Here is a 19,270-nt window from a genome sequence, read left to right on the forward strand (position 1 = left end):
ATGGACAAGTTGTTTACATTGAATAATCAACCGTCTGGCAGTTTGGCCATTCACAGCTGTTTTTCTAATTTTGTGGCAAATATGTGAAAATTAATTTAAAACAAGGAATTGAATGCCTCAATAAATAAAATATTGCTGCTGAAGTCCTTATATAAATTAGTTAACCAACGCATTTTCATAGCTTTGAACAGCTGCGTGGAATCTCCTCCCCCAATTGCCTAACCAACCATGCTCGACGGCGCTGTCAACGAAACGTCAAAACAGTTCGTGGCCGTCGCGATATAGAAAAGTGCAAGCAAAAACGCTATGAGGAGTACAAATACAAACGCAAAACACCAAAAGTGATTAAAAACAGCAAAATTGATTTGCATATGTGAAACAAAGCAAAATGGTTGATAAAGAGCCAAAAACGCCCGCGCCATCGCCCACAGAAGAAGGTCTGGCCGATATAGCCGCGGCGGCAGCGGCAGCGGCTGCGGGTCGCGTCGCCGACGATGGCGCCGCTGCATCCAGCACGGGTACCGCTCAGGGCGGCATCACAAATGTGAAGGTTCTGATAATTGGCGCTGGTATGGCTGGCCTGTCCGCTGCCAATCATCTGTTGCAAAACGGCTGCGATGATTTTCTCATTGTAGAGGCGCGCGGTCGGGTGGGTGGCCGTATTGTGTCCATACCACTCGGCAACAATCAAAAGGTATTGCAGAGGCCATTATGTAAGAAGCAATATGTGTGTTGTCGTCTGCCGCAAAAGGGGCAGAAGTACTGTGTGCGTGAAAGGGAGGGGGTGTATTGGTATTTTTGTCCACTTGCTGCTGTTGAGCAACGGCAACGGGAAGGGCACACGAAATTACAAAATATAAAATTATAGATTTTTCCACAAGCTGGCGAAGAAAACACTCATAACTAAAACTAAAATATTTAAATAATTAAAATGACTAGATGTAAATGAATACGTAAATAGTTGAATAGGAATATTAATTGTTTTTTAATGATTGCTTGTTGTTGTTGTTATTTTATGGTCTGCCTAATTTATCGCCTTTCAAGTATGGCCTGCCCTATTGCGTATGAAATGTCCTTGTCCTTGCCATTTAATTGTTGCTTTTGTTGTTTTTAGGTACTTTTACTTTATTTTTTACCGGAAGTTTCAACAACCGAGTCTTCCAACTGAATATCGTGCACGAGAAATTATTTCCTTTCCAATTGTTATACAATTTAATGATTTCCAGATAAGATGTTTGAATTATAACGTTTCAGGGGGCGTTGCAGTTAGCAACGGGCTAACAATCACGTAGACCGTTTAAAGGGGAATAAAGAAAAAGTTAATTATAAATATTTGAAAAGTGCATTATCTGTAAAAATAATCATATAGGTCAGTTCTTATCTAGCCAAACGGAAAGTAAATTGTATTTTATCTGTTAACTTATAATAATAAAGACAGTTGTTAGGAGAGGGCGTAAAGTCGACATTAGGGGCAATCAGTCCAATATGGTTTTCTATATTTCACAGTAGAATAAATTAGATTAAAGCTATTCGATTTATTGTTTAACTTATTTTTGTAAGCTATCAAATGTGAAACTATTGACTGTTCAATTTAATTTTTATGTAATTTTGTCAAATTATATTAAGTGTATTCGGTAGTGATTAATGTCAAATTATATAAATTTTAGGTGGAGCTGGGCGCCAATTGGATTCACGGCGTCCTTGGCAACCCGATATTCGAAATAGCAGTGCAACATGGTCTAGTCAGCGTTGTGAACGTACCGAAGCCGCACAAAGTGGTGGCCACCACCGAGGATGGGCATCAAGTTCCTTTCAGCATACTGCAGGAGATCTACGAGGCGTACGTCTGCTTTCTACGCCGCTGTGATGAGTATTTCCTCTGCCAGTACAGCCCGCCGCCGGACATCAACAGTGTGGGGGAGCACATTAACTATGAAATTGAGATCTATCTCAGCTCGGTGCAGGATCCCAAAGAGAAGCGCTTGAAACAATTGATATTCAATTGTCTGCTGAAGCGCGAGACCTGCATCACGGGTTGCCACAATATGAACGAGGTGGATTTGCTGGAGCTGGGTGAGTAGCCAAAGCAAAGAGAGTGTGTATGCAGCAGTTTGAAAGTTTTGTTATATCCCACTGACAGGTAGCTATACGGAACTGCAGGGCGGTAATATTGTGCTGCCCGCAGGCTACAGTTCCATACTGCGCCCGCTGAGCGCTCAGATACCCAAAGAGTCCATCTTGACCAAGTGCCCGGTGAAAAAGATACACTGGAAACGAAAAAAGACATTCACCGGCCTGGAGACCGTCGATGAGAATTCTGAAGATGAGGATTCCGATGATTCGCAAAAGACCGTAACGGAAGTGCCAACAGCGGCTAACAGCGTCATGCGCGGCGCCTCCGTAGAATCGAATGCCAGCAACAATTGTGATTTCGCGCCTGAGGGCGCAGTGCGCGTAGACTGCGAGAACGGACGCGTGTTCCATGCGTCGCATGTGATATGCACCATACCGCTGGGCGTGCTGAAGCAAACGCATCGAACCCTGTTCGATCCGGAGCTGCCGCACTACAAACAGGAATCCATTGAGAATCTCATGTTTGGCACTGTGGACAAAATCTTTTTGGTCTACGAGCGTCCGTTTCTCAGTGCGGCCGTTTCGGAGGTGATGCTGCTCTGGGACGATGACAAGCAGGATGCTGTTAGCGAGGAAGAGAGCACTACTGAGGCTTATCTGAGCAAGAATTGGTACAAAAAGATTTACTCATTTGCCAAGATTACGGATACGCTGCTCTTAGGCTGGGTATCGGGTCGGGAAGCGGAGTATATGGAAACGTTGCCGCATGAGGTCGTCGCTGACAAATGTACAGAAATTCTGCGCAATTTCCTGCAGGACCCCTACGTACCCAAACCGAAAATGTGTGTGTGGTAAGTAGATTTGCTTGAAATTCAGTTCATTAAAATATGCTAATCATTGGTTTACCTTTAGTACCAGCTGGAAATCACAAACGTATACAGGCGGCGCATACACCTCAATACCCGTGGGTGCTACCCAGGAGGATATCGAGAATCTGGCACAGCCTCTATACGCAAACCCACAGGCCACAAAGGTCCGTCGCACCACAGTAATGCCAAAACTCCAATTAATTCTTGAATTCTTACCTATTTCTATTCAGCCTGCGATAGTATTTGCCGGAGAGCACACGCATTCCAGCTTTTACTCCACCGTACATGGCGCCTACTTGAGCGGTCGGACGGCGGCACAGTACTTGCTGGCTAATGACGAGCCCGATGAGATCATCATGGAATCCGATGGTAGCGACTTGAGCGCCTGGATGCAGGGCATCGCCTTGGACTAAGCTGCGATCAACGAGGACCTTTCGTCATAATTATTGTATTATAATTTCATGTTCAATTTTTTACCGCTTTTATTTATTGCGATTTAGCTAGTGATATCATATTCAGTGTATTTATTCTTGTGTTTTTTCTGTTTAACTCCTCATTTAGCATTTCGTTAATTATACAGAATTAATATATTGTTGATTTTTATTGTCAAATATCAGATTCCAGTCAGCATTCATTTTATTTATGGACTCATTTATATGAACAGCTTCTAGAAATCCGCTTGTACAATATCAAGAAACTTAAACTGTATGACATATTTCAACGATTGGCTAATTAAGAGGTCGTTTTGTCTATAAAAATAAAGTAAAACAATCTCTGTGCACGCCAAACAGCTTTAAGTGTAATATTGTTAATCGTTAAACCAAAACCGTTTGTAAAATGTGCACAAAATTGATTCTAGCGTAAATGCCTATTTTTATAAACTCATATTAAATATAGTCAGAACTTTATTTAGGATACTAGAAAAAGTAAGTATCAACATTTTCGAACAAGAGCTACTGCAAAAGTCTAAATAATTGGTACCAAAAGACAAAAACAAAATCAAGAACATGTAAATTTTAATGTAACTGTGTATTGTTAATGTTAACTATTTTGCTAACTAATTTATGCATTAGTTAAATCGATAAGAGACGCAAAAAATGATATTAAAGGAAAACGATGTATGTATATTCAAAATAGATCAACATATTTATTTGTATTTATTAATATCTACTTCAAATTGTGCGCATAACGAGAATAAAACAACACGCTAAATTGTCCGCATTTGTTCGTACTTGCCCTCAAAAGTCGATGACAGAGCCACACCTACATCAGTTCACTTTATGGGGGCCCCTATGAATGCGCTTCTTGGCGTCTGCCGTCCATGTGCCTTCGATAGCTCAGTTGGTAGAGCGGTGGACTGTAGAACGGCAATTGCAGAAGTAGACATCCATAGGTCGCTGGTTCGACTCCGGCTCGAAGGATTCAGTTTTTTTATTTTTTAAATATTTTACTTATCAATGTAGGCATATAAATTTGGGTTTTGCCTCACAAATTTGATTATTTTCAAATAGATTTCATTCTTTACAAATTATATGTATATATATTTTTTTTTTATTTTACGCGATTCAAAAATTCACAAGTGACCAAAATTATTAGTGTATCTGTTTCTGCGTGCAAAGAATTGTAAGGTGATTAATTAAATAATAAGAAGTTGCAAAATGAATATTTAAAAAAATAATAATAATAAAAAAAATTAAATCCTTCGAGCCGGAGTCGAACCAGCGACCTATGGATATCTATTACTTGCAATTGCCGTTCTACAGTCCACCGCTCTACCAACTGAGCTATCGAAGGCTTACATATCAGCCAGCCAAATTTTTATATTAAGACATAGTGTAAACACAATTGCCACTCACGTACATTTTTAATTCATTTAAAATAATTATGGCGCATGTAACATAATGCGCAGCAAACTAAAGTTAATTTTGTAAGACTATCGAACACATTTTATATTTTAATGATAAGATATCTGTTTTACTCACGCTGCAGCGCTTAGGACCTAAAAGCCCGTCGAAGTTAATGTATGTATCTCTATCTCTTTCCAGCTGCAAGCAAATCAAGCCGATTCAGCGAACACGCTTCTACTCCAAAGCTTTCCACATCGCGTGCTTGCTCTTGCGACGTCAGCGTCGCTTAATTCAGACAGAATTGCTTCCATACAGAACAATATATTTAGCGTCGGCAGTTTGGTTCTAACCGCCGGCTGCAGAGGTTTAGTGCTGTTGACAGATTCTATACCAGAGATACTTAGGCCATCAAAACGGCACAATTGTGCTATACCCTTTATAGAACTTACAATTACGCCAACTGGTTAACAGCCAACAATTTTCAAAAACTTATACAAAGACCACCAACGACTACTCGAATCGAACTCAGAATGGCGTACCATAAGCCCGAAGCCAAGACTGTGCAGGACCTGAAAGATATGGCCCACAAGCTGCGTATTCATTCCATCAATGCAACGGAGGCCTCTAAGTCTGGGTAAGCATTTGACAATCACCTGAGGAATAGTTGTGCACCTTGCACATTCGAACGCCGCGCGAGTTGCAAAGGTGACCCCGGCTTTAAGGCTGTCAGGCCACGTGTATTGCCCAATGCAACGCCGTTCTAAAAATCTCACGTTTTGGTGTGCACATTCTCATACATAAGCCTGCGTGTGTTCGTGTGGGGTTGTGTTGCTATTTAAATTATTGCAGATAAGCTGCGTTCAATTATTTCGCTTTCGATTACAAAAATTTTGATTAACCTTCCTTAACCTTCACAACTACACACTTCACAAACATTGGGTTAGTAAATTTTAAGCGTATCCAGTTTGCACGCTCTTATACGCACATGTTTGTATGGCTGTGTGTGAATGTGTAAATAACAGCGTGCGTGAGCCGCTGCCGCTCCAAACTTATTTGAGTGCTTGAAAGCTCTTAGAATTTTGCGACCAGTTGGCAACGCTTTACAACAATAATAATAATGACAAAAACAATATAAACATAATTTTTAATGCCTCTTAATTTGCTGGAGCTCTGGCGTTTTTATGACCTTTATATAATTAAACTAAATGCACGATAAGTGCGAGTTTATCATAAAATACTTTCAATGCATTTTAGTTGTTGCCGTTTGTTATCGCATCTTAGTTTTCCACTTAACTGATTAGCCACACTGTAATATGTATATGTATGTGTTTATAGTGTATACATATAAATGTATGTATGTATGTGTGTGCTTGTGACCTTTCTGTTTCTCCCCTCGCTTAACAGATAACCTACAGTTGTTCGGCTCGTCAGCTAAAGAAGTGATCGATTCGACGTTATGTAGAGGTGACCGGCTCACGAATATTCTACATAACCTTCATTAGTTCTTTACTGATCAGAGGGCGTCGCTAAGGGCTCTTTGAATGAAATCCATGTGAAATACAAACGCTTGTATCTGTGTACACAGATCTATTTCTGCAAAGCGTGCAAAATGGACCAACTGGTTTCCAATGCCCAAATGTATACAAAAATGTGTCTGCGATAAGGTCTATTTATATTAACACACATACATACATATGTATGTATATACGAACTTCATCCAACATACATACGTACATATGTGTATATGTGCGGTAGGTAAGACGAGCCTCCCTTTTGGTTTTGGAGTATTCACAGCATATCAAATTAATTTAAATTCGTACATACATACATATGCATGTCTATGTATAGACATAAACATTTGTATATATGTACATATGATACATACATATGTATGTTATATGAACGATTTCAGAGACCTGCACTTTATAAACTTCACTATGGTATCTAAAATGAGTTGGAAGCCATAGAAAAATATTTGCCCAAATATGTAATTATTTTATACATACATACATATGTACATATATTCATTTGTATGTTTAGGATATATAATCTCAATGACATTAATTATTTTATCGTTTTTATCTCTTTATATCATTAAAATCATTTGTATGCATGTAGATATTCCATTAAGTCTTTCTTGAAGTTTTAATCTAATCTCTGCTCTATGTTCTATTTTTACTTCTAGTCACCCGACCTCATGTAGTTCCTTGGCCGAGATCATGTCGGTGCTCTTCTTCCAGCAGATGCGTCTGAACATGAAACATCCACGTGATCCCTCCAGTGATCGTTTAGTCCTGTCCAAGGGACATGCTGGTCCAATTCTGTATGCTGCCTGGGCAGAGGCTGGTCTCTTTCCCGTAGAGGAACTGAAGAACTTGCGCAAAATCGACAGCGATCTGGAAGGGCATCCGACTCCTCGTCTGAATTTTATAGATGTCGGTACCGGATCTCTGGGTCAGGGCGTGGCCATGGGCGCTGGCATGGCGTACGTAGGCAAGAACTATGACAAGGCCGACTATCGCACCTATGTGATTGTGGGCGATGGCGAATCGGCTGAGGGTTCCATCTGGGAGTCTCTGCACTTTGCCTCCCACTACGAACTGGATAATCTCTGTGTGATCTTCGACGTGAACAGACTGGGTCAGTCGGAGCCCACCTCGTTGCAGCACAGGATGGACGTGTATCGGGAGCGCCTGGAAGCCTTTGGCTTCAATGCCCTGGTCGTGGATGGCCATGACGTAGAGGAGCTGTGCAAGGCCTTCCACTGTGCGTCCGTCACGAAGAACAAACCCACTGCCATCATCGCGAAAACCCTGAAGGGCAAGGACTTCCCGGATATTGAGGATATGGACAACTGGCACGGCAAGGCATTGGGCGCTAAGGCGGCGTGCGTGATCAAGTCTCTGCAGAGCCAAATCGTGAATCCCAATGTCAAGCTGACACCCAAGAAGATGTGCAAGGGGAGTCTGGCGCCCGAGGTGGACATCACCAACATCAAGTTGTGCGCACCGCCCAACTATAAGCTTGGCGATAAGGTGCCCACTCGTCTGGCCTATGGCACGGCCCTGGCCAAGGTGGCGGCCGACAATGATCGTGTGATCGCCCTGGACGGCGACACAAAGAACTCAACGTACTCCGATAGGCTTCGCAACGCCTATCCGGAGCGCTACATTGAGTGCTTTATTGCCGAACAGAATCTGGTGGGCGTGGCTATTGGTGCCACTTGCCGTCGGCGCACTGTGGCATTTGTTTCTACGTTTGCCACGTTCTTTACTCGCGCCTTCGATCAGATTCGCATGGGCGCCATCTCGCAGACGAACGTGAACTTCGTTGGCTCCCACTGTGGCTGCAGCATTGGCGAAGACGGTCCCTCACAGATGGGTCTGGAGGACATTGCAATGTTCCGCTCCATACCCGGCAGCACCGTCTTCTATCCCTCGGATGCGGTGAGCACTGAACGCGCCGTCGAGTTGGCTGCTAATACAAAGGGTATTTGCTTCATCCGCACGTCTCGTCCCGAGACATGTGTCATTTACAACAACGATGACACCTTCGCTATTGGACGCGGCCGAGTGGTGCGCCAGAAGCCATCCGATGAGGTGCTCCTAATTGGCGCCGGTATTACGCTGGACGAGTGTATTAGCGCTGCTGAGCAGCTGGAGAAGGAATGCATTACGGCCCGTGTCCTCGATCCCTTCACCGTCAAGCCACTCGATGTGGAGCTGATTGTGGAGCAAGGCAAACAGTGCGGAGGACGTGTGGTTGTTGTTGAAGATCATTATCAGTAAGTGTGGCACCTGTCGTCTGCTCAAAGTTTTCCTTGCTCATATAATTTGCTTTCTACAGGCAAGGCGGTTTGGGCGAAGCTGTGCTCAGCGCTCTGGCGGAACATCGTAATTTCGTGGTGAAACATTTGTATGTGCCCACCGTGCCGCGATCTGGCCCACCTGCCGTACTGGTTGACATGTATGGCATCTCTGCTCGTCACATTGTAGCTGCCGTCAACGCAATCATCAAGAAGTAAGCACAGGCTGCTTCTCAACATCTAGTTGTTTCTACATTTCTTACGATTTTTTCGGAATAAAGATTTTTCAATAATTATTAATTTAAACTTAACCGTGTTTTAAATGCAATGTGACCGTAGTGCTGAAATTTTACCGAGTGATAGCGTCGCTATTGGATGGCAACTCCGTTACTTGTTTTCAGTATTTTGTTGGCAGACCAAATATTTGGTCAGTGGCAGTAGGCTTGCTTATTTTTGTGGCAGCATCATCAGAGCCAAATATTTGGTCAGTGGCAGTAGGCTTGTTTTTTATTTTTGTGGCAGCATCATCATAGCGGCGATACAGTACAAATTGCCTACTCGTATGCAGTGCTACCAGATGTTTTCCATATAAAATACCTTGTTTCGCAAAGAGCGGCAACATTTACAGCTACATTGTTGAAATTAACTGGCGCCCAAATTGTTGCGAGCAGCGTGATATTCGTCAAAACACAACATTCATATTCATAAATGAGTAGCGAAAGTGAGGAGTACTACAGCGACGAGGACGATGTCGTTAGCAACACTACATCAGGTAAGCAAAATGAAAAAAATAGATGCAATGACACAAAAGAAAAATACAGCAAATCTTAATTTTTACAAGGACGCTCAAGCCGTAGCAGCGTCAACGCAGGCCGTGGCGCAGCTACCAGTCGTCGCTATAGCGGCACTAGCAATGTGACTGTTGCGGATTCGGACTCAAATACGAACTCTGACGATACGGACTTGGGACAGCCAAAAAGAAAGGGAGTGCTGGGCGGAGCACGCCGCAAAGCTGTTATTTACTCCGACAGCGATGAGGAAGATGAGTTGGACCAGAGAGCATTATCGCCGCGCACGCGCATGAGCATTACGGGTGTGCGGCCAGACGATCTAAGTGATGGCTCCAGCGAGATCGATTACAGCGATGAGGAGAGGGAGCAGCAGAATTCGAAGCATCGGCTGTCTGATCTGCCTGAGCAGGAGATTGACAATAGTAGCGGCAATATACATGAAACGGATTCGACCTTCGATGAGGAAGTCGAGCGTGAACAGGCGCTTGCGGATCGCTATCGCCGAGCCACCGATACTGGCATGCCTTCGCCGCGGTACAGCACCCAATTTGTGAGCAGCATTGAAGAAACATTGCACTCGACACTGTTTCCGATTGCTCAGCAACAGGTACTGCCCAAGTCGCCCACCAACGACTCCTCCGGGAGCGATGTGCTGATATTGAGTAATAAGGAGACGCCAATTGAAATCTCCAGCAGCGACGACAGTTACAATAAGGAAAATGCACCGCAGCCATCGACGTCTTCATCGAATCGCAGATCGCGCAGCTATTCTCCACGGACCAGTTCCGAAGCACCGAGAGTGCGATCAGGCAACAATTTAATACAACCCACAATTAAAGCGGCTATTAAGAAGTCCCCATCGAGGCGGGCAAGTATCCAGGGTCAGCAGGTGTCGTTTGAATTCTATGAGAAGGAAATGCGGAAAATGTCCGAAATGGGCGTTCAGCTAAACGAAGCAGAAAAGCTGTACGAGAAGGTGGCTCACAAGCTGCCCGACAAGGGCACTCAGATTAAGAAGCGGATCGAAGCACTGCGTCAGGATATTGAAATCAAACAGAAGTATATACTTGGTCTCACCGTAATGAAGGACAAGCCACAAATAAAGGTCACCCAGCCGCGCACCTCCAATCCACGTCCACCGCAAAACGAGGCGCCCAACTGGGATCAGCTGTCCGCAGCGGTCAACCAAATACAGCCCACGCACACGGGAGCTAGAGGCTTGGCCACGTTCAATGCCATGAAGGCGCTCACAATAGATTCGCTCAAGGTGCGTAGAAATTGATGTTCGCTGAGCTGTTTTCTTCTTTATTTGTTGCATGATGAGCTCTAGAATGGATATCTGAGACGCGTGCCTTGACTGTTGGCGCCTGGGCACGAGTTACTGTGCGGGCGCCTAACAATGGCACGTGCTGATTAAAATCCTCACACACACACATCTCTGACCCAGCAGCTAAGCCTCCTTTTTAGTTCCTGATTGAGCTAGACTCTCATGTGCATCTTTATTTGCTTTCAGGATTTGCATGGGTCGCTGAAAGGGTGTCCGGCAGAACATGTGCTGGCCGACGATCCGAAGGGCTTGAAGGTGAAGCTGATGGATCATCAGAGGCATGCGCTCGCCTGGATGTTCTGGCGCGAGACGCAGCGTCCACGTGGTGGCATTTTGGCCGATGACATGGGTCTGGGCAAGACGCTGACAATGATATCCCTGGTGCTTGCTTGTAAAAATAAGCAGGAGAGCGGCGCTGGCGCCGATTCTGCCAGCAGCGACGACGACGAAGACGTTGGCAAGAAGCGCAAGAGCACAGGTGGCTGGACATCCAAGGGCCGCAAAGATCGTAAGTGATTTATAGAGTTTAGTGTCTCTTGGTATTATGTCTCGGCAGCTGTTATGTCTTATGAGATCAGCCTTAGATACTCTGTATTAAACGTGCTCCATCTTTGCTTAACTCTTGTTCTAAACTACATTTCTGCTCTTTAGATTATAAGGGCGGCACCCTGGTGGTCTGCCCCGCGAGCTTGCTGCGCCAGTGGGAGGGCGAGGTGGCCTCCAAGCTGTCACGTCATAAACTAACAGTCTGCGTCCATCACGGCAACAATCGTGAGTCGAAGGGCAAACATCTACGCACCTACGACATCGTGGTAACCACATACAACATTGTTGCCCGGGAGCACAAAATGAATGGGGCATTGAATGGCGTCAAATGGCGTCGCATTATTTTGGACGAGGCGCATGTGGTGCGCAATCACAAGGCGCAGTCCTCGATAGCAGTCAGCGAGCTGCTTGGCAAATATCGCTGGGCCCTGACGGGCACTCCCATCCAGAACAAGGAGCTGGATGTCTATGCGCTGCTCAAGTTCTTGCGTTGTTCACCCTTTGATGATCTGGCCACGTGGAAGAAATGGATCGATAACAAGAGCGCCGGCGGACAGGATCGGCTTAATTTGCTAATGAAGTCCATAATGTTGAGACGGACCAAGGCGCAGCTGCAGCTGGATGGCAAGCTGAACAATTTGCCCAATAAGGAAGTTCGTTTGATTGAAATGCATCTCAATACGGATGAGATGAATGTCTATCAGAAGGTCATGGCCTTTTCGCAAACGCTGTTCGCACAGTTTCTGTTTCAGCGCGCCGAGAAGGACTCGGATGCCAATTTCATAAGTGACGCACGCAAGCCCACCTACAATCAGATCAAGGATCCAAATGGCGCTTACTATAAAATGCATGAAAAATTCTCGCGTATGGCTGGCCACAACAAGGAGGTGAAGTCGCATGAGATTCTGGTGCTGCTGTTGCGCCTCCGACAGATATGCTGTCATCCTGGACTCATAGACTCGGTAAGCTTTGTGTTGTCACATATGCGATCCTGTGTAATTCTCTTTGGTTTCAATTGCAGATGTTGGAAGAGGAGGGCACTGGCAAAATGGACGATGAGAGCGATAGTTATACACCGGAAATCGATTTGCTGGCGCAGCTGAACAAGATGACCATTAATGATAGCAACAGTTCAACGGGCTCGCGTCGTTCCAGCCAGGGCAGGCGCAGTGGGGACGATATGCGTATGGTCAAGGCCTCGCAAAATGTGCTGAAGCGCAGCAATCCGGTATTCAACCTGAAGCGTCCATCGACTAAATTGCTGAAAGTGTTGGAGATACTGAAGACAAACGTGCTAAAGACCAAGGACAAAGCTATCGTGGTGTCCCAATGGACGTCGGTATTGGACATTTTTCGTGACCTGCTGGAGAAGGAGAAGCTAAAGTCCTTGTCGCTAAATGGCACCATTCCCGTCAAGAATCGCCAGGATATTGTTAACGATTTCAACGATCCAAGCAACTCGAATCGCATACTATTGCTCTCTCTGACAGCTGGCGGTGTTGGACTCAATTTGATTGGCGCCAATCATTTGATATTGCTCGATCTGCACTGGAATCCACAGTTGGAGGCGCAGGCCCAAGATCGCATCTATCGCGTTGGCCAAAAGAAAGATGTTATCATATACAAAATTGTGTGCGTGGACACAGTCGAGCAGCGCATCAAAGCACTGCAGGATCGCAAGCTTGAGCTGGCCGATGGTGTGCTAACCGGCAAGGTCAGCACCAAGCTGACCATTGACGATCTCAAGGGTCTCTTTGGCATGTAGCGTGAATGCTGAGAAAACTGAAAATCCATAGAAGTATCGTCAAGCGTTCGAATCTGTTTATTCAATTGAAACTTTTATTTTTGAAGCATTTAAAATTTGTTTATGATTTTTGCATTTAGGCCTAAGCTAAGATACAATTTGTGAGTTGCATTTAAATTTAAGTGTTTAATGTTAAATTGTTTAATTGATTTACTTAGATGAAAGCAAATTCTTTTATTTAAGCAAATACAAAAGAAATGAATGAGAAATTCAACTACAATTTGAATAGCATAACTTTTTTGGTTTATGTCAATCTTAAGTAACACGCACACACACACACACACTCAATCAAATACGCATAATATATTACTTTATATAATTATGTGTGTTGTTTGTAAAAACCTAACTTAAGGCTATGAATTACTTAAAGTTAACAAAAAAGAAAGGAATTATTTAATAGATAACTGCCTGCTTTCCTTTCCAACACGACAGTGCACAGCCCAAGGAAATGTAATACTTTTTATTGAGATGGGTACAACTATTGATAGAAATAAAACAATCAAAGAAATGTGAAATTTCGATTTTTAAAATTAAAGTTAATATTTTTTTACTGCAAGCTTTTGTAATCTCATATATCAAGTATTATGCACATATAATATTTATCCAAATGCTCTTCAAATCTATTTAATGGTGCTCTTTCTATTTTGTGGTGCCAGGACTTAGGACTAGGATATCATTAAATTGTGTGTGTGATTGAAGTACAGCTCGGATTAAGAAGTCTTGATTATTTAACAGCGCTCTCGGATAATTATGCAAGAGTACAGTGAAAATTGCCTAGGGTGAAGATTATATGAAGTTGCCTTATAGTCCTTTATATTTCAAAGCTAATAAAATACATTTTAACAAAAATTGTTTTTTTTGTTTGTTTTCTTTTTAAGTTTATGTACAAAAAAATACAACAATGTAAATTTGTAAATTTAATATTTTTTCTGTGATTACTTACCCGTTCACCCTAGAGAACTTTCACTGTACTATGCTTATATATATACGTATTTATATTTATGTATATATATATTTTTTTTATGATTATTATTAGCGCATTTTTCATTTTGATTACTTTTGTTTTACACTTAATTTGAGATCAAGTTGAATATATATATTTTTTAGGCTGAAGTGACTCTGCTTTTACAGGGTATTTCAGATATCGCTATAATATTTGCATGCGTGCCATAGTTGATTTAAGTTTAGAGCAAAACAATGTATGTGTGTGTGTGGGTTTATTATATAATTATGAATATAATTATAAGTAATATTAATATTAATATTATTTTCATAGATCTATACCACGGAGGAGTTGTAGTCGAGTTCAGTTGAAAGATCCTCGCCGGGGCTCCAAGGTCAGCCAGTTTTTTAATTAATTATCGCTATAATGTGGAAGAGTGGAAGAGAAATGGGCGAAATGTATTAGTTGAAACGTAAAATCGTAAAAGGGAAACAAGATCTAGGGACCTGCCTGCCTGCTTAGCAATTAGCTTAAAATTCAATATATGATTTTTTGTTTTTGGTATGGCCGAGTCTTGGGGCATAAAACCATTTTTAATGGTAACGAGCGCCCTGGCGAATAATCCCATAATACCAGCGGCGTGCCCATATGGGTGCAATGTCTCTTGCTCTGGCCCATAAAAGGCATTAAAATCATTGTAATGCCAAAGCACACAATCCTCGCTCAGAGCTCACCTGGGCCAGCAGGACGAGAAGGCAAATGAGAACGAGAAGCAGCTCGTAAAACCAAATTTTATAGCAAAACGAAGACGGAACAGGACGGCGTCCAGGCTGCCCATGGCTTTGGCTTCGCTTGGCTTATATCTGATTCCAGGCGCAGCTGCATTTATCTTGACTCTTCAATTTTTCTTCTTCTTCTTCTTCTTTTACTTCTTTTATAATGCCAAATGTGATTTTTATGATGCACTTTAAGATAATGCCACAGCAGCAGCAGCAGCCAGAGCCGTATCAGCTATCAACTTTGACCACGGCTCATTTTCAATTGTCGCCGTTGAACTAATTGCAAATGAATGTCTGAATGAACATTGAAAACCTCTCGAAGTGCATCGAATTTCTGCACAATGGGACTATATATCTATTGTGTGTGTACTATATGATCTATTGTGTGCTTCCTATTCTATTCTATTCTATTGATTGATATCAATTTCTCTTCTACATATATGCGCTTTTCCCTGAGCTGCCTGGCAAGTACATGGTCTCAAAACACCAATTGAGTTATTAGTGCTTGAATACCCTTCATAGACTTGGGGTAACTACGGCTTCAAAGGCCATAATTATGATTTATATTTGAATAAATATGTATATATAACTTGGATTTACCATAAAATATCAATTAAGATATAACTAGATCTTTAACAAATATGTATGCTTTAAGCTGTTCATAAAACAAAGAAAATATAATGATTAAGGTAAGCACATCATTCTTTATATATTCATTAAAAAAAGATTAATAATGGATTATATTTGATATCCATAAATCAAATACCATATTTGTCCTTCAATCAACAGCTTTAGCTCTCAGTTTTCTCAATAGAGTATGCCTGATTCGTTGTTTACTCTGCTGTACGCAGTACTCGACACTCGTTCTGTTTATTTGCTCGAGTCAAGTTTTTACGATCGCCACAAAAATTTTCCACTGAAAAATGAGTAGCTGAACGAGTGCTGCAGGACGGGGCGGGGCGGGGCAGGCGCGTTTTACTCGAGTCGCTGGATTTTGTTCTGGGTTCGCCACTGGGCGCTGCGTCTCCTCGGGAGCTACTCTCTCACATCATATACATATTGTTTATTTTTTAATAATGCGTGTCCACTAAAAACAAAACAAAACAAAACGAAACGAAAAAAAAAACCGGCGTAACGCGGCACCATAAAAACCGGAGAGCGCCCAACACGCAAACCAAACGAAAAAGGCGAACAACAATAAACACAAGCCGAATAATATTCTAGATGGGAGCGAAGAGGGTATCGGGCGGGTGGGAGAGGGGTGTACGGGACGAAATTTGAGCAGCGTAAGCTGAAACTGAAACTTCGAAACTCGCTCGCAAAAACTATAACTTCTCTTCTTTTTGTATTTTGTTATTCTTAAGTTTTTTCTTTTTCTTTTCATTTTTATTTTTATTTTGATTTTTATGGCAAGCATTGCATTTATTATGGTGCGCCCCGACCTCGAGGACGGGGCCCCATGACGCTCGGCGTTGATGACTGAGGAGCAGGGCATTAAAAAAATAAGGGATTTGCTGTTTGAGTTCGTTTTTTCGTTTTCTTTTTTTTTTAATGACGACTCAACGGAAATTAGAAATCAGCGGAAATTGTGCGACAACACAAAAGCACAAAATACATACAAAATAATGTATGAGGTTTATTGTTGCAGAATAAATATATACATATATATGTCTTATTTTAGGGACAGGAGCGGTGCTTTATGTGCTATAGGATGATCTTTGAGCGATACAAAGTTGTGCAGTCTTAAAAGAGAAAATAAATGAAAGATTAACAGAATTGCCAAAAATATTGCCATGGTATTGTAATGAAGACATCAATCAATATCAATCAGTTTGTTAATGGGGTTTATTGCATAGCAAAATTATGTCAGCTAGTCATGAAACCAATGAGCTACCAATAAGACTGACTTATTTACCTCTCAGTCAATGGAAAAGTTGAACAGTTTATCAGTCACTCAATCAACCAGTCAAGCAGTTACTGAGCAAATGAATAACTAAAAGTATATATAAATCAATCAAGCAAAATATTTGATCAATTAGTCATGCAGTCAGGCCAAGATCAATCAAACAGTCTATAAGTTTTTTGGACTTGTACTTAATAATCAATCAAGCCGTTTGTAGTGGGAGTTAGTTGTTAGATAAACAAGCAATCAATCAGTATTTCGACTCATAAATTTATCATTTGACACTGATAATTATCATTATAATCATAATTAATTAGTCAGTCAAATATATTCGATTAAAAATAAATAAATAATAAAAAAAAAAAAAAAAATAAATTTAGCATAGTCAATCAATATAATAATACGAAGTTAAAAAATCCGATATATATAGACAAATATGAATGTAGATCAATCGATATATAACGAATATATATAGTTTGAAAATATCCATGTCACATATTGTATATAGAAAATAACTAATGCCTCAGGTTTTTAAGAGCTTATGTCGTCAAAATCTTTAACGATTGGCTGACAGCCAAGATCATTCATATACATAGCTATAGATAGTATATATAATTAAGTATATTTTATTTTGTTGAGGCGACATTTTCGTGAATGGATTTCGAGCAAAATGCTGAAAACAATTCGGAGATGAAGAAAATTGGCTTGGCACAAACAAACACACAAGCACACACACACACTGGTATTCAATAAAAAGCGGAAAATGAAATGAAAATAGAAAACATTTCACGTTTTTATACGACGACCAGAAGGTGTGCGAAACGGTAACAAAATATCGTTAAATGGAAACTTATGCATTTATTGCGATCCCTGGGGGGGAAAGCAGGTGAAGCAGCAGTCAAACGAATCGCTAGGATATGGGTCTCTCTCTCTCTCTGTCTCTCTCTCTCTTTGTGTGTGTTGGTGAAGCAAATGAAATGCAGCCAAGGAACTGCAGCTGCTTGGAGCTACTTTGCCTGTGGATGGAGCCTGGGCAGCTCATAAAATTTTCGCATTGTTTGGCACTTTTTACGACCGCGCCGCATTTCCAGCTGAATAATTGTTGTTGATTTTTGCTCAGTGGCCGATAAGTTTGATGCGTCCCAACTCTTTTCGCGAATTAAATAAATTCTGCTGCTGGTTTATTGTAGAACCTTAGCTTTGCCAAAGTTGCGAACTATTTCGAAGCAAAACAAATTGAGTTTGGCTTTTGAGCTAATAAAAAATAAAAAGCGGAAATCAAGTCATCAAAGCTTTCATTTAAGTGACGTAATATATGTATAAGAAAAGATATATAAATTTCTAAAATTTGTCTAGAATTTTGAGACGAAACCTAATACATGTAGTATATAAAAATCTTTAAAAATTTGTCTAGAATTTTGAGAAATGAAAATTTAGGAATTTGCTTCTACTTATATATTTTTCGGATTTATTAACAGTCATGTCCCGCTGCGCAGCTAACTTAGCTGATAGTACTAAAAAACGGCTAGATTTTGCAGCACTAACTCGAGTCGTTCGACTTTGTAGTTCGCAGTGCGCAATTTAATTGCAGCCAAAAGTGAGTTGCATAGCTCTAGGCTTACAGAAATACTTGGACATGCTATATATGTAGAAAAAGCAGAAGAAGGGGCAGGCGACGAAGCAGCATAAGATGAGAACGAAAAAAAAAGTAAAGAAGGAAAACCTCAACTATATAAGTTAAGAATAAAAAGAATATTTTCACGCAGCAGCCGCAGCCACAGCCGCTGCTCTCGTGCGTTGCCAGTTTTATGATGCACTCGTAAAAACTCCCGATGCGCCTTTGATGCGAAATGCCAGCAGGAGAAGAGATGAGATGAGATGAGTCGTAGTCGTAGTCGTAGTCGTAGTTGCAGTTGTAGTCGAGTTGGAGTTGGAGTTGGAGTTGGCGTTTTAATGTGCCGAAAGGGCGCACAAACAATCGAAGGATAGCACGGAAACTGAACAGTTCTAGACAAGATTTAGATGCTGCGTTTTGTTGCAAAATGCGTATATTTTATTACCTTTCGACCAGACAGACATTGAAATATGCATTCTGAAGTGTTCGCTGGGCATCGTAAAATTTGTGTGTGCAAAAGTTTTGATGTGTGGCAGCAAACATTATGATATTTGTGGCAGCAAAATATAAATGCGCCGAGTGGGAACTGGGCGGTGGAGGAGCAGCAGGAGCTGGAGCCTGAGACTGGAAGAGAGGAATCAGAGATGAATCTGCTTTACCAAGGTTCCTCGTTTCTGTTTTCGCCTGACGCCACTTGAGTTTTTAATTAAAGCGAAAGAGCATTTGAAACAAAAGGCAACAAAATGTTGAAAGCATAATATAAACTAAAATGCCAGCCAGCATGGAAATTTAACACTTGCCCCTAAATTAAATGACAACAACAACAACAACAACAAAAATTGGCCAAGGCGAATTGCTTCAATTGTCAGCACAAAAGCAAGAGACGTGCGCACATCAAGTGAGGAGTGGAGAGGAGAGTGGAGGGCAGTGGAGGGGCGGCAAGGAGTGGGGGCCTGAAGTGTGGCAGC

General features: G+C 41.8%; 4 protein-coding genes, 1 long non-coding RNA gene and 2 other non-coding genes across 8 annotated transcripts in view; 4 read left to right on the top strand and 3 right to left on the bottom strand.

Moving 5' to 3' along the window:
- The first annotated feature begins 50 nt into the window (after positions 1-50).
- On the top strand, positions 51-4,159 carry LOC108659011 (peroxisomal N(1)-acetyl-spermine/spermidine oxidase). Its single transcript, XM_018111715.3, has 5 exons — positions 51-694; positions 1,668-2,073; positions 2,141-2,924; positions 2,986-3,106; positions 3,173-4,159. Exons 1-5 carry the CDS (start codon positions 389-391, stop codon positions 3,353-3,355), a joined length of 1,800 nt encoding a protein of 599 aa, XP_017967204.1. The 5' UTR covers positions 51-388; the 3' UTR covers positions 3,356-4,159.
- A 109-nt stretch (positions 4,160-4,268) lies between these two features.
- Positions 4,269-4,363, top strand: TRNAY-GUA (transfer RNA tyrosine (anticodon GUA)). The gene is made up of 2 exons: positions 4,269-4,305; positions 4,328-4,363. It is a non-coding gene; the product is annotated as a tRNA-Tyr (tRNA).
- A 273-nt stretch (positions 4,364-4,636) lies between these two features.
- LOC149092218 (uncharacterized) lies at positions 4,637-5,055 on the bottom strand. Its single transcript, XR_016197313.1, has 2 exons — positions 4,925-5,055; positions 4,637-4,721 (listed from the first exon to the last, which is right to left on the bottom strand). It is a non-coding gene; the product is annotated as an uncharacterized LOC149092218 (long non-coding RNA).
- TRNAY-GUA (transfer RNA tyrosine (anticodon GUA)) lies at positions 4,641-4,736 on the bottom strand. The gene is made up of 2 exons: positions 4,700-4,736; positions 4,641-4,676 (listed from the first exon to the last, which is right to left on the bottom strand). It is a non-coding gene; the product is annotated as a tRNA-Tyr (tRNA).
- A 42-nt stretch (positions 5,056-5,097) lies between the features above and the next one.
- LOC108659010 (transketolase-like protein 2) lies at positions 5,098-8,900 on the top strand. The gene is made up of 3 exons (XM_018111713.3): positions 5,098-5,423; positions 6,975-8,573; positions 8,636-8,900. Exons 1-3 carry the CDS (start codon positions 5,320-5,322, stop codon positions 8,811-8,813), a joined length of 1,881 nt encoding a protein of 626 aa, XP_017967202.1. The 5' UTR covers positions 5,098-5,319; the 3' UTR covers positions 8,814-8,900.
- A 232-nt stretch (positions 8,901-9,132) lies between these two features.
- lds (transcription termination factor lodestar) lies at positions 9,133-13,282 on the top strand. The gene is made up of 5 exons (XM_018111709.3): positions 9,133-9,366; positions 9,436-10,652; positions 10,899-11,220; positions 11,364-12,220; positions 12,280-13,282. The coding sequence occupies exons 1-5, from the start codon at positions 9,303-9,305 to the stop codon at positions 13,021-13,023; spliced, it is 3,204 nt and encodes a 1,067-aa protein (XP_017967198.1). The 5' UTR covers positions 9,133-9,302; the 3' UTR covers positions 13,024-13,282.
- The window catches only part of dsx (transcription factor doublesex), a 46,893-nt gene continuing 40,680 nt past the window's right edge, over positions 13,058-19,270 (bottom strand). Inside the window, exon 5 of one of the 2 annotated variants that reach the window (XR_016196223.1) lies at positions 13,058-14,426. The gene's annotated coding sequence lies outside the window, so the exon portion shown is untranslated. Of the gene's footprint in view, positions 14,434-19,270 lie in introns of both variants that reach the window. The other variant, XM_089256444.1, reaches the window with a different exon arrangement.

The sequence above is a fragment of the Drosophila navojoa genome, chromosome 2, assembly GCF_054131105.1.
Source record: "Drosophila navojoa isolate 15081-1374.11 chromosome 2, UAZ_NAV_1.0, whole genome shotgun sequence".
NCBI classification, from domain to species: Eukaryota; Metazoa; Arthropoda; class Insecta; order Diptera; family Drosophilidae; genus Drosophila; species Drosophila navojoa.